Raw genomic sequence first — 15,291 nt, 5'->3', positions numbered from 1 at the left:
GTCCTAGATTGGATGGGCCCAGTCAGGACACAAAATAAATAGGACGTTACACATGATGTAGATTCTATACATGGTGCCCAAATGTGCTGCACTCTTGTGAAATCTCGCAGGTGTTTTAGGTCAACTTACTCAATCTTCTGTAACATTTTCAGAAAAAGAACTTGCAACACAATGGAAATGTTCAAATCTTATGGCCCTTCTTAAGGATAAAAGAAAGGAAAACATTATCTAATTGAAGCAGGTGTTGGTCAAATGGAAGGGTAGATTGTTGTCTTTCTACCTTGATTGTCGCCGAGATGATTATGAAGATCCGTCAACTCTTCAGGTCGCATCGTGTTTAGCAGGTTGTTCTTAGCATCAGGCGGAGCAGCACTCAGATGTCTCTCCTCCATCTTAGCAAACATGGGCTCTGATGGAAAAAAAGAAGAGATTTAACAACTCAACAATGAAAAAGCGACGAAGAGGATGGCTACTTTTATTTAATGCGTCTTGAACACCTTACATTTTTTCCATTTGTTGAAGTGTGGGAATTTTTCATTGGTGTCTTTGGCAATTTATTGACTGGGTTGCATCCCTGTGCTCAGTCGTGTTCCTCTGCAACGAAGTCACAGGTTTCTTGCATCTGAAGTGGGTACTACACTCGCCGTACACACACACACCACCCAGGCGATGTACACATTGGCTCCCACATATTAAGACCATGAAAAATCATTGATTTATAAAAAGAAGACGCAATAATAAACATTTCTGACCTTCAATGACTTGGCCCCCTCTCGTTCTCTCTTTGTCCAAAGCTTCCATTTTGGCTGCAAAAAGACGCGCAGGGAAAAAAAATTACATGAAGATTCTATGAATTCAGCATGTTAGGCTGGAGACCTGACCTCACAACACACTTGTATATGAGGACAGGCAACGGCCTCTTGCTTCTGATGTTGGTGGCTATGCGTCTGTGCTGTGCCGCCTCCCCTATAGCTTGATTGGCCAACTTCTCCTGCACACTCATGCATAATGATTAATGCAGCACCCTATTGGTATGCGCGTAGATATTTAAATTAGGTTGACCACTATGTCATAAATCCGACTTTAAACGGCCCGCCATTTTGATTTTGTGAGTTCAGACTATCAGCGTATGAGAAAAGTCAACATAAACAGTAACCTTTTAGTTCTTTGAACTGCCATAAAAAATTGGAATCTCAAAGTCCCATGCAACGTAATGGTGCCTGGACTTTTAAAACTCCCAAATCCGTCAAAATATTAACAATATTTTGGAGAACAGTTTGATGAAGGGAGGGTTTTGGAGTTGGAGGGGAGCAAAAGTATTCTGAGACCACAGGAATCACCTTGGTAGGGGATGAGAGGGACTACAAATAGCCTCCAAAATTTCCAGCTGGGAAACATGTCAGAAAGTCGTACGTATTGGCATATCCTCATTGTGGAAACTCATGTGTATATAAACGTTTCTTTCAGTGAATTCAGAAAAATTAAGAAATATTTAGATTTTAAATACATTTATTATTAAATACATTGTTAAAAAAAAAAATTACACAATTTACTTAAGCCTGTTATTGAGGATTTTCCGCTGTTGGATGATGAAAAAATCATTGAAAAAAATTATATTGCGGAAAAAATTGATCTAACCTATTCTTTCTCTGAGATCCACTGTAGCCTCTTCAACAGCTTCTTCCATTGTCTTCTCTGATTCCTTCAGTTTTTCTGACGAAAAACACAAACAAACAAAAAACATTCACCCTGGCATTTCAGTTGGTCCACAGAAAATGACAAAAATATCAGGTTCAGAATTTTATAAAAGACATGTTTTGAAGCTGGTATTGGAATTTATAAATTAATAAAACATAAGAGACAGCCAAGAGACAGACAGAATGGTGAATTATATAAATAGTCAAATATATAATTCTTTGAATTAACCCTTTAGCTCTGGTACTAAAATGTATTACATTACGTTTACTTCTCCATGAATCAATACAGTGCTGGGGCAGTTTGGGGCGGTATGAGGAGTAACAGGCAGGGCAGTTTGGAGTGGTACAAAGGCCGAAGGGTTAGAACAGTAGATTGAGAAATTAACTTCAACGGATTCCATACCTTCAATGGCATTAGCTTTGGCTATATTCTCGATAGCCTCCAATTGAGCCTGTTTGAGCTGCTGCTGCAGGCCGTTGACCTGCTCCTGGCTCTCCTGTAGCCTGGTTTCGGAGTCTACCAGTTCACCTGCATCAAATGAAAATCACAATGTTTGTTCCATTGCTGCTCATGTTCAGATGGGTGTTTTTATTTCAACTATGGAACTAAACAGTGCACTGCCCTTTTTTGCACACAGTCCAAAGCCCCAGCTGGCACAACATTCCAGAGAAGTTTTCCATCAGGAAAATTTGCGCCGAGTCGTGGGGAATTTTGACAATCCCCACAGCATCTTTGGTCCCCACAAAACATACCGTACAACTTGCTGTGTGGTCCCCCCAACTACATTAAATAAATGTTATGTATTTCCCTTTTTTTGCCATTGGACATGTGCTAATCTTTCCTAATTTTTAATTTGACTTTTAAGTACATGTAATAATTTTATTTCAGTTAAAATTGCTTACATTTTAATTCTATTTTTGAGTAATTTTGATAAGAATTAGTGTCAAGTTTGTTTACAATGTTCGGCAGGTTTTGTACATAAAAATCGGGAGCCAAGGATGATATTCAGTATAGCCAAATGTTCGGTATAGCGGTGTTATTACAGCGGTGTGTTTCATCTGAACAGACCCTTATCACTGCGACTGAATTTATCAAGTGCTACCACTAATAACGGAGGTTCCATTTGGCTTCATAGTTGTTCTACCATTGATCTGACCTACCTTTTAATCTTTCAAGTTGCTGTTCTAATGTTCCTTGTACCGAAGGTTCATTAGGTGAGGTTGGCGAGGCATCTGTGTGTGGGGAGAACCAAATAAGAATTTCAAAATGATAAAAGAGGGTTCCCAGTGCTTTATGAAAACAAAATCCGAGTTTTTCTCTGATTTTTCCATGAAAAATTTACAAGATTCCATGAGAAATATTTTTCACTTTAACGAGGTTGCTGGGAAGTCAAGAGGCGGTGTAGCACAGACAATTATTATTGTCTGGAGAGATTAAGACCATGAAAATCATCGATGTAGTATTCTCACTGCATAAACACTAAAAAGCCACCATAGCCAGTCAGTCAATGGACACAACTTGGACATGTGGCACAAGACGCACATAACTGGTGAAAATCTTTCCCTTCTGGGTCACTGTTAAATTCCCAGAGTTTTCCCTGATTTTTGTAGTTTTTCCCCAAATTCCTCAATTTTTCCCTAAATGGAAAAATAAAAACTCATTTTCAAGATTTTCCCTGATTTTCAGAGTGGCTGGACACCCTGTTAAAAAATCTCAAAATGGTTACACAGCATATGGCAGGTGTCCCTGTTAAAGTATTTGCCACATTTGACAACATATCAGGTGAATACATCAAAAGTTGTACGAAATATGTCACATGCCATGACATGATTATTTAACCAATGAGTGTAGGGTGCTAGCTCATGAATATGCATATGACAATGGGTAGATGGTTCAGGTGTATTACCTGTAGGCGTTGCCTCTCCATTGGTCTTAGCTTCATCTTCTTGTTTCTTTGCTTTCTCCTTTGTTTCTTCCTTCGCATCCTTCTCGATGTCTTCCTCGTCTTCTTTAAGAGACTTGTTGCTGTTGTCTGAGGATGCAAAACAATTCAAATTAACGATAGAATGGACAATTTGTCATTTGTGCATTTTTTTCGTTTGAAGCAACAAAAGTGCTCAAAATCTAAAGCCAGATGCTTAACAGCTAACCCGATGACGTTTTAGCTCTGTGAATGCTGTATATTCAGAGAAAATACAATATTCTGGATCTCTTTTTCAGTTCAAAAGTTGCCAAGTCATATTTTGAATTACGCCCTTTTGTGACACAATCCTGAAATCAGCCTTCGCGACATGATTCTCATCCAGCCGATTGTAGCTACGTGATGTCACACACTGAACCGATGAATAATGGCAACCGCGTGCGTATGTGTGTCACGTCAACTCTCGCACCCATTCGCAGATTCACCCAATTACAAACCAACTACAAACGGAAATTTCCAAAAACGTGTCACTTGACACATCTTTGGAAGTGACCTTCTTTTATTTGTTTTCTTCAAAATGACAGCATGCAAGAAAGAATAAATTTCACAGGGAACTTAGTGCCATTATATCTTTAAACCAAGTAAGCTGTTTAACAATAATTTGGTCGGTTACTTTTTGGTTAGCTGCAAATGATCCACACTCTAACTTTGAAAGCCGAGCTCTATGTGCGCCAGTAGGTGCTCACCCAAAGAAAAGTTACCTTTCTGTACATCATCTGCTAAGCACAGAAATATGCTAAGCACAAAAAAAATCTGCTTAGCAAATACAGGGCACCAGCCAAAATGTCATGCAAAGTATACTGTTTGTGACTGGTTCCCAGCTGAATTTTGCTTAGAAAGAAAATCCACTAAGCATTATTATCAGCTTAGCTGCTCCAAAACCTTTTTGACCCATATTTTGTAGCTTGGTGCTTACCTAACGTGTTAGCATCTGTGGAGTCGGTGTCCTCTTTAGAGATGATCTGTCTTGTGTCATCTTCGTTCTCCTGGATGATCTTAAGATTTGTGTCCTCCTTCTCTTGCTCGTCCGTCTTGTCAGACTTCTCTGTGTCCTTGACGTAGTGCTTGAGCTGCTCCTGAACTTCCTCATAACGAACTGTTAATGGGAATTTTTCAGTAAATGAATAGTTACGTCTTATTTCCCAATCTTGTTCCTTCAACTGCTTGACACGTTTTAGTACCGTCTTTCATCCATATACAGTTGGTCTTCCAAGTTTCTTCCCCCGGGCAGCCTCATTGTGGAACGTCATGCCAGTATCCAGTTCCTTCCATTCATATGATGTATTTCAGTTCAAGAAAAATTAAATAGTTTCCTACTTTCTCTTTACTGCCTATTTTTTTCTATAAGCACCCACGTTGAGTTGCCTTTGCCTTTGAGGTTAAATTCCATTTTTGAAAAAGGTTAGTTCCAAATAAATCTCCTCCCCTCCCCCCCCCCCCCCAAGGGAAAGGAATGCTGTGGATAGCGACAAAGCGTCACTGTATTAGCCGCCATAAACCTGACATACGTTTGACGGCTGCGTGCTGCTCTCTGGCAAAGTCACACTCTGCCTGCATCTCTTCAATCCTGGTAGCCAACGCGATCTCCTCCCGGGATGCGATGTCAACCTTCCGTTCCAGCTCCGTTTTCTCGATTGTCAGTCTCTCCACCTTAAAGTGTGAAATATGAAGAGGTACAAGACTTGGATTATTACAAAAGCAAACAATTTAAATTCAACCTTTTTAATAAGGGGATAATAGTGTGATTGCGCAATTATAAACATGTGATTTGAAACCCCCGGTCAGAGTCCTGTCTGCCGGCTATGGCCCGAGCCGAACCTTTTCAATCAAAAGCCAAAATAAGTCGAAAATTTGACAAATTCTAAACGATTTTCTTCAACCATTTTACTCCATGTTCAGGCCACGTCTATGGTACACACAATGTGATCAACATTTCCTTATATGGAGATCATATCCGTGGCTATAGCCAGCCCATGCGGCGTGTACCGTGCACATGTGGCACAGAGCATGCGGTCTTGTGACTGGTTTTAAACATTGTCATTTAAACATCAAGCGGAGTCTAAACAGCAGTTTAAAACCTCCCACGCGACAGGATCTTGAGCAAAAGGAACAACTGGCTCAGGCATTTATAAGTAACACAAATTTAGATCCTTGAAAATGATCGTTGGTCATTTTCAAGCATGTTTTTTTTTCCTACGGCATTTTCCTCACGGCATAGAATGGTGCCATACTCTATCCAGAAAAAAATTACCTGAAATATTCAAGCTAGTTTGAAGCATTTATATCATATATTGTTGTACTCTTATTGTTATACTTTTAGTCCCAGCAATAAAAACACCATATTGGAACGTACAAATTCTCAGACTTTTTAAAAATTTCAAGTACAAAACTGAACAACGCTCCCTGTTGGTTTTGTGAATTCATTAGTAATTCTGGGATGCTGCCAACAGAGGGCGCTGTTTCCTTTTCGTACTTCTACACAGTTTGAACCCTGACCTCATCAGCATGCATCTTTTCAGCCTCGGTGAGTTTCTGAGCCACTTCCTTCAGCTCGGCAGCGACTTCCGTGTGCTTGGTGATCAAGGCTTGCTGCTCGACCTGCAGACGATCTACTTCCTCTTTGCTGTGAGCGCACTCATCCTCGGAATTACTCAACATTCTCTGGAGACAAAGAAAGTTATTAAAAGAGAAAATAAAACTGATAAAAGAGAAACAACAACATTTGAATTAGTCTTTTTTCCCCAATGATTATGTTCCTTTTCACTGGGGTACAAATCTAAATTTCAAACTCTTTGTCAGATTTTTCTTTTATTCAAATACAGTGGAACGCCGCTATAACGAACACCGTGGGATCCACAGAAATTGTTCGTAATAGCGATCGTTCGGTAAAGTGATTTTCACACATTAGTGGCGCCCTCTTTTGATCATTGTTATTGTGTAGTTGCATTTACAAACCATGCTCGGAGTCGCCAAACGTGTCCATTAATATTTTCAGTTCCTTAGCAGACCTTCACCAAGTACACCCTGGTAGTTACTGAAAGACGACTTCGAACACGTGCGACTATTGAATCATGTAATTACACAGTTTTTGAGCTTACATGGGTGGCTTTTTCCTACTATTCGTTGGGGAAATAATAGCCTTTTAGTCTCTCTTCTGTTGACATTTCCAACAACAATGTTCGGTACGTTTTGTACACAAAAATTGGGAGCCAAGGCTGATGTTCGGTATAGCTGAACGTTTGTTTGAAAGTGTTCGGAATAGCGACGTTCTACTGTAGTCTGAATTGCAACTCATTGACAAACAAATATTAGAATTTGGAATCAGTTTCAAAAATTTCAGAACCAATACCTCCAAGTCCGAAAGTTTCCGGCACGCGTCTAGTTTCTCTTCTAGCGCCCTCTTGAGAGACTCTTTGGCCGTTGACTCATAGTTGTGCTTGTCTTCTTGCAACGCGACCAACTCCTTCCGTATACTCTCTTCTGAGTTGGCCTGAAAACATAACAACACAAGAAACATTTTAAGAGAATTCACTTTCAACAATCACCCGATCTGCTCCATTCACAAGTACCCCCTCACCGGCAAAGAAAGTACAGTTGGGGTGACCGATCGACGCCATCTTGCCTGACTGCAATATTTTGCCGCGAAGCGCGGCCACTGCGTGTACATAGTACAAATCCCCTGGTGTACTTGCGTCACACACAAGGAACGGTGCGTGCGTGTCAGCAGGCAAAATGTATGTGTCCCGCCCATGGGACGTTGTTGCTAGGTAAAAGGGCACCCTCTTTTGTTGCGCACAGAGCCCATATAACCTTTTTCACAAAGTATGGCTCAATGCATGTATGTGTCATACATGAGTGGATGTATTAAATCAAGTTAAAATGGATGAAAAAATATACATCCAAGCAAAGTTCAAATAAATTGGAGGTTACCAGAAATAACGTGGTGGGTAAAAGTAACGAATGGCACCATATTGTACAGTGTGTACGTTAGTTCAAAAAATGATGGTGCTCTCGACAGACTACCAACTGAGCAGCTTAGAGCTAATGAGAGCAAGGACCATTAGTCCACTAGTGGTTGATTTGTAATGTTATTTATCCCTGCAAACTTATAGTAATGTGCGAACACCTCCAGCCAAACGATGGTCAAAATGTTATCATTAAACTTCTTGGTCATGGCTCCCTGCTATGCTTTATTATGCGCCAGGCTATTGGTAACCAGTGAAGCAACCGCGCCCTGTGGTCCGGTTACATATGGTCAACTAGATTTAGTCCAAACATCCTGCGTTCAAGTGCAGTTATTCGAACTACAGAGTGAGTAAAAAAAGCGGAACCCAAACCCCCAAAATATATTTCATATTTTAAAAAAATATGCAGCACCAACAACAATAATGACTGGAAAGCCAATTTCATAAACTAGTTTTAGATGAAAAATTACTGAAATTACTCAATCAGTTCAAAGAATATAAGAATGTAAATGCAATGACAGTAAAACCTGTTTCTTCCACAAAAAAAAGTAATTTATTGCGTGTTCTGACTGTTTGGAACAACAAAGAAAATGACACAGAATACTTGTTTTAACAACTGTCAACAACTGTAGTACACAATATTTTTATTAACAACCCTGCTCAGGCAAACAATATGATTTATAAAATCAACTGTCTTTAAAAGATGGGCCTTCAAAAGGACTTTGCTAAATATTTTTAACTTTTAAACTGAGGTTTTATCGCTGGTGATGTTTGAAGACAATTGTGACGATTCTTGAAATCGCATTTTTGGACGAAAGAGGTTTTAGGGTCATTGCGTTTGAATGGTGATTTACTTTGAACGGATTGAGCAATTTCAGTAACTTTTTCATCTAAAAGTAGTTTATGAAATTGGCTTTCCAGTCATTATTATTTTTTTCAAATATTTTTTTTTAAATATTAAATATATTTTGCGGGGTTTGGGTTCCGCTTTTTTTGACTCGACCTGTATGGTTAACCACAGTGCTCGTTCCAACTTGCTCCTAGAGCAAGCTCGATCAGGAACTACAGTTGACCACAGTTGGGCTAACTCTGGTCAAACGCTGGTTAGTCAACGATAGTTGGACTAGTCTAGTCAACTATTCTGGACCAGGGCAATGATGTGGGTCACATTGGCTGGTTACCAATAGCCGCGCGCATCATAAAGCACAGCAGGGAGCCAGCACTCAGAATTTTGTGAGGATGTTGTCACCATCACCATGTAGACATCTGCACATTGCCTTTGGTGCGCGGGCACTAAGTTACGCCACAAATCAACCACTAGTCAGCGATGGTGCCCATTTGAACTTGCTCCTACTGTAAGCAACCAACAGAGGGAAGGAAAGTTGATTACTTAAGAGACATGCATCTTACCTTTGAATATGCTCTAAGTTGGCTCTCTAGTACCTCGAGCCTAGACAGTAGTCTATCCTCATCAATGAGTGCCTGCCAGCTACACTCTGACGCCTCCTGGGTGGAGGAGAGTAACCTCTGTAAGCCGGCAAGCTTCTGCTCCAACATCTGCTCACGATGCAGAGCCTCCTGTTACAGTCAAACGTGGATTGAAGATGATAAAGCTTTAACCAATCATTCAAAACACCTCAAAACACACTCAAACCACTCCCTATACAACCCTAAATCAGCCCGGCACTATAATATGGTTTGGAGGATATTTCCAAAATCACAAAGGCCTGTATGTGGTGAATTCAGGAAGGGTCTTAGTAAAAAATAAAATGCTTTGAGGATGAGGGTAAACTGATGCCAAACAATTGTAAAGCTGCCCTCAGGTCGACCTTGCGACAACACAGATCAGTTGGCGACTGACTTTTCAGGATCAAGCTGCGTCTGAGCTATGACCGTCGGGAACATTTCAGTCACCGATTTTGTGCAACCTGAGTGTAACTGCGACAATATTAAGACGATCGGAATTAGTCGGCGCTCAACAAAATCAACAGTCGCAAGAGTAGAACAATTTCAACTTCTACGACAAGGTCGCGATTGTGTGCGCATCAAGATCATTCTTTTCAATTGTGTAGCCAATCAGCAAACCATACACCGGCGCTCCGCGTTCTGCGCAACATCAAGCAGTACGCACCACGCGCGCGTCAATCACCATATAAGGAGATTGTTTACTACTACTCGCGAGAGGATATTCCATACCATAGCTTGAGGGGTGTTTAAGAAAATGAAATAAAACTGTTCAACAAAATCATTGAAAATGTATAATTTTTGACTTGTGTCGACTTTTTGACTCAAAGGTATTTGTGAATGGGAATACCGCAAGTACATTTAAGACCGTATAAGGGAATGTGCACTGATAATGGCACGAGCCGAACCGGCCAAACACAAATTTATTCCCTTATTGGTAAAGAAGTCACGTGACTGTCTATGCTGTGGAATCGTGGAGGATCGTCGCGTCGTGGGTGACATGGGCGATTATTTTGCATCGGGATGCCGTTTGTTTCAAAAGAATCACACGATTTCTCAGTTTCGTGACCTGAGCAGTACGTATGTACTTGATGCTGACGGTTCCATCATGGCGCAAGCAAATTGCAGGTAGACCTGAAGCCGGCTTAAGGTCTACAATCCAATGTTGCTCTGTTTCTCACCTTGAGGTAGTGTGATAACTGGTACAGGTCCTGGGATGGGACATTGTTAGTGGTTGGACTGGTACTGCTGTAACTTAGTGTTGGAGCCGGGGAACTAGACATTGAGAAATAAAAAAAACAAACAACAATGTTATAGTACACTGTATATTAAGACCAGTCTGGCACCCGACCTTTCTTGGTTATTTTAGTTGTCAAAATCTCCACAAGTTTACCTTCTTATATTAGGGATGTATACATGCATTTAAAGACATGTTCACACATGTACCTCTCACATGTACAAGAAGGTCATTTCTGAATACAGAATGATCTTTATGAAAATTGAGTACAAAATAAAGTACATGTACCAAAAACAAAAACAAAATAATGTATTACATATTAATTTGGCCAAACATTTTAGAAAAAATAATAATAAATTCCATACATGTACATCAAACTGGCTGATGTACATTTGTAACCTATTAAAGTTTGATGCTTGCACTTTGTTTTTTAAACCTAACTTCCTAATGCCTTTTACTAGGAACTGGACCAAGTCCATCAAAATCCATCAATCACGGTGCTTGCAATACAAAAACTGTACATGACATAATGGAATCCACCACTGACGCACTGGTCGACATACATGTACATGGACTTGCTACACATGGCTTTAGTTTTATCACAATAGCAGTACAGGAAGCTATTTGTACTCCATTAATATTTAGTCACGCCAGGCCTTCTGGACCAAGTCCAGAAAATCAACCAAAATGGGGGGGGGGGGGGATTTTGATGGAGTTGGGGTGGTTAGGGTAAGTATATTTTGATTTTTTTGATCAGAGGAAATACAAGTTTACACAAGCAAAACTATGCTTGCTGCAGATCTATAACATTACCCTCAGCCTAATAAGCTTATTTCCTCCTGCCCTGATTTATTCCATGCATCTAAGGTCAGTGCACCAGCAACAAACCATCAGTGCAAATCTTGTGATACAAATTTAAAGGTGATGTTGACAAAAGTGTACAAAATTGTGTTGCAGAGATGTCAACTGGCTTTGCAATGGCAAATCTGTGCATTAGGCACAGCAAAATTGTTTCAATCTGTTTTGACTATTTTTAAAATGAACTTGACTCCGAAATTCCTGAACGTAAATGTTTGCAAATCCTCTCAGTGCTATATTTGGAAATCATCATGTCAGAATTTAGCTTCCTTGTTCTGCTTACATGTGTTGAGCATGTGAAGAAATAAAATGTAATACGCATGATGAACATATGATCTTTCTATCAAAGGGAACATGTCGAGCGAGGTTCAGACTAATGTGTACAACATAGGTTCATACGAAACGAAACAGAAACGCTTCTGGAAAAGTCATCAACAAAACTGAACAGATTGATAAGGGATTCCATTTCTAATGATAAAAATGTGAAATAAATCACAAGGACATGAGTGACAAATTCAACAGATCTGGACTCCGTGCTACACATCTTGAATTTCAAAAGGAACAAAACAGTCACTGATATTTTAATTTACTTAATATTTATACAGTCGAACTTCACTATAACGAACATGTTGGGGTCCATAAAAAATGTTTCTTATAGTGGTCGTTTGTTATTTCGTTATCATTACCTGTAGTTTGTTATCAGTTGAGTGGTGGAACTCACATCACGTGACATTCATTATTGCTCCCATTCACGCCGGGGCTCAAAAAGTCCGATTCGCCCATGGGGAATGGGATTTACTATTCAACAGTTAGGATCAGTCTTGTTCCATGGCGCCGTATTTGTGTGCAACTTTATGCATGCTGGTGTGCGCGCTGAGATTTCTTGAATCATGAGGTAGATTGATTACAGAAAACTACCAGTTTATATCGTTTGCCTTGGGAATTTCTGTCAGTGACTGAAAGGTTGTGGTCAGGGGTACAGGAACGGATATTGCGTTTGACTGCAGGAAATGTGCCAAATTCAGTCCAGGTATATGTACTGGGTGCAGTTGGGGAGGGGACGAAATTTTGAACAACTTTTGAGGAAAGATTAAAAAACTGATCCGCAAGTAAGAGAAGCATCAATGCTATGCATTTAAAGAGGTTGTGGAATGCTCAAAGACATTTCCGTCATTTTTCGGGTATATATGTAGCCTAAGGTGTGATAAAATAAAAACGACTATTGTGTCTGTCATGAAATGAGTACAAAAGATACTTTTGAGAGCTGTTTTTCAGGTCCTGTTTTGACCCGAATGTGCAATTTGTGTAAAAGTCGTCGTTGGGGGCAGCAAACAAAACATAGTAAATCGTGACGTAATAAACAGGACTCCCAATGCAGGGTAGTGTAAACGAGTCCTGTTTATTACGTCACGATTTACTATGTTTTGTTTGCTGCCCCCAACGACGACTTTTACACAAATTGCACGTTCGGGTCGAAACAGGACCTGAAAAACAGCTCTCAAAAGTACCTTTTGTACTCATTTCATGACAGACACAATAGTCGTTTTTATTTCATCACACCTTAGGCTACATTTACCCGAAAATGACGGAAATGTCTTCGAGCATTCCACAACCTCTTTAAGTAGTAACGCAAATAATCTACACCTAGATTTCTAGAGTGGCTGGGAATCCTAAAGGAAGGGAAGGGGGGAGGGTGACTTGACTTTAAAAAGTGCACACTGGTGTGCAAGCTCAGAGTAAGATTGTGTGAAGTGGTCTCACCGTCCGTGGCCTTATACAGTGTCCAAGACAGAACAAAAAAGAAACTTTGCCGAGTCAAAAGAGTAAAAGTATATGGAATTACATACCTCCTGATTGCCTCTGATCCATCTGGGTTGAATAACGTCAGCTGGGAAACTATACATCCATGGGTTACTAAAAAAATAGTAAAATAAACACAGAAAGAAATCATTTATTTCATTTTCAGGATAACACTGATTAAACTGTTTGGATGTTCATTTTATTCAGTCTTTGTATTAACCCTAACCCCTTGGGCTCATTTACTAGAAAGTATCCTGATTCCACCAAAATCCATCAATTTGGCCATGCAAGAAAATGTTGGTGGCCAGTGAGTCCATCAGAATCCACCAGTTAGCCGGGAGTAAATCAGTTGAGATCCTGAATCCGCCAAAGTCCCCCAACAGCTCAGTATAGAGGTATCCTGAATCCATAAAAATCCTGCAGTTCCGCTAGGCTTACAATCCTGAATCCATCAAAATCCCCCAGTTTGTGCAATATAGAGGTATCCTGTATCCGCCGGAATCCCCCGAAACAGGGGTGTGGATTTTGATGGATTCAGGTACGTTAGGGTTAAAGTCATGATTGATATTTGAAAATCCCTCAACTCCAAGCTCATTGAATTAACAACATTTTAATGAAAAAATCCCACAACTGTATGTATTCTATTTAGTGGCGGGAGAAATCAGAGATTTCAAAATCCGGTTATGCTAATTTTTTTTTTCAAACCGAATAACGGTAATCTGATTTCACTGGAAGTTCTCATTTATTCATGCCAACAAAAAGTGACGAGTGAGGTGCGGCATGCAATGCCCTCCAAATGATTGGGTAGAGTTTCAATGACCACTGCATTTGGGCCTTTACAAAACCACTCCAGAGCTGTAATGTTGACAAAATTGGTGGGAACTTGGGTTCTCTCTGATAAGTCAAATTGGAAGGCTATTCATACACCAAGAAGACCACAAGCAAGTGAATGCAGCTACAATCAGAGACTATGGAGCAAATGGAGTACCGAAGTGTGACGTCATTTAGAACCAGAAAATGTAGTGCAAACGAATGGAATACGCGCGCGTGTTGGTTCTCAGGCTGAATCACGCGCTAATGTCTTTTACACCCATTTTGTGCGCGTGACGTATTCACTTCGGTACTCCATTGGGGGATGTTCCAGTTGTTTTCTTTAAAATCTGTGTCACAAAAATGGAAGGCTTAATTTTTTTAAAGGTTGGTTTCGAATATTCGTTTTCCAAAATCGAAACCAAAAGTGAATTCAAACCAAATAAAAAGAATCCAGATTTAAATCCCACCACTTATTCTGTTATGATACTGCAGGGGCAGCATTAAATTATAAATATTCTGTTTTGATGAGCCAAAAACAAACTAAAGAAATATTTTTGCTTTTTGTCCACTGCAGTCATATATCATTAGTGAGTCACTGCCAGGATGTTGACCTTGAAACTGATGTGCATCGCTTGGCAGATCATAACTCATAACACTGAATAGACATGTGTGTAGGGTCAATGGTAAACATACATGTACACACAATGTGTTCTGCACAGACGTACATGTAACATGTTGCAATTGAAAATTATGGCTCCGGAAGATGTACCGGTATAGATATGTGTACATATGTGACCTACTGTGGCAAAATGAGGAATGTCCCCCAAACCTTGTTTTGAGTAATCGACGTTTGAAGTCGGATACGCTAGAAAAATCATGTCTACATCGATATTGATTGTTTTGCATTTTTTTAGTAACCAAGGTATCCAAAATTCACACTATTCATTTTTGTTGGGGAAAAATACCCCACAAAAGTGGAAAAACTGAAGTACATGTACGTTTATCACTGCCGCTGGCGGCGCAATGCGTGTTTTTTTTTTCAAAGCCGTTTTTCTCGAAATTGAGATTGGTAACTTGGCAGGACACTGTTGAAGTTCCTGCATCATATCTTTGGAATAAATTAAGCTACAGAAATAAATTTGGTATCATTAGAAAGCCTATGATTTGCACTTTAACGTCATGTACACAACGCGAAAAGTCAAAGGTGGGGGTTATTCCTCATTATGCTATGGCAGGTCACATATACTCCTATATGTGAGCTGTGTATTTATACTCCTACCGGTAGATAGGTCAGTCTATAAATTTAGGTCCAAAGTGTGACCTTTTTCCTGTCCCTGTTATCTTGGTTCTTTGTAAGTTGTCACTCAAGTATCATTATTAAGAACGACAAATGAGTTTTTATTTGCTGGGTATGTAGTTTGCTATTCAAAATCACTCTTGGAGGATGACTGCATTAACTCGAACTGCCTCAACCC

The 15,291-nt window shown here is 39.9% G+C and overlaps 1 protein-coding gene across 2 annotated transcripts in view; it reads right to left on the bottom strand.

Moving 5' to 3' along the window:
* LOC119737189 (sarcolemmal membrane-associated protein-like) overlaps window positions 1-15,291 on the bottom strand; it is a 54,426-nt gene that overhangs the window by 17,256 nt on the left and 21,879 nt on the right. For both annotated transcript variants that reach the window (XM_038211366.1, XM_038211367.1), the window contains exons 4-16: window positions 13,051-13,117; window positions 10,290-10,383; window positions 9,055-9,222; window positions 7,029-7,169; window positions 6,176-6,340; window positions 5,188-5,329; window positions 4,596-4,775; window positions 3,605-3,730; window positions 2,859-2,930; window positions 2,101-2,226; window positions 1,639-1,713; window positions 753-806; window positions 281-409 (exon numbers count right to left, since the gene is read on the bottom strand). In XM_038211366.1, the coding sequence (XP_038067294.1) occupies window positions 281-409; window positions 753-806; window positions 1,639-1,713; window positions 2,101-2,226; window positions 2,859-2,930; window positions 3,605-3,730; window positions 4,596-4,775; window positions 5,188-5,329; window positions 6,176-6,340; window positions 7,029-7,169; window positions 9,055-9,222; window positions 10,290-10,383; window positions 13,051-13,117 (1,539 nt within the window). The remainder of the gene's footprint in view (window positions 1-280; window positions 410-752; window positions 807-1,638; window positions 1,714-2,100; window positions 2,227-2,858; window positions 2,931-3,604; window positions 3,731-4,595; window positions 4,776-5,187; window positions 5,330-6,175; window positions 6,341-7,028; window positions 7,170-9,054; window positions 9,223-10,289; window positions 10,384-13,050; window positions 13,118-15,291) is intronic.

Source organism: Patiria miniata, unplaced genomic scaffold (genome assembly GCF_015706575.1).
Source record: "Patiria miniata isolate m_02_andy unplaced genomic scaffold, ASM1570657v1 HiC_scaffold_3, whole genome shotgun sequence".
Lineage (NCBI taxonomy): Eukaryota > Metazoa > Echinodermata > Asteroidea > Valvatida > Asterinidae > Patiria > Patiria miniata.
The sequence above is the reverse complement of the archived record's forward strand: the minus strand, read 5'-3'. Positions and strand labels throughout refer to the sequence as shown.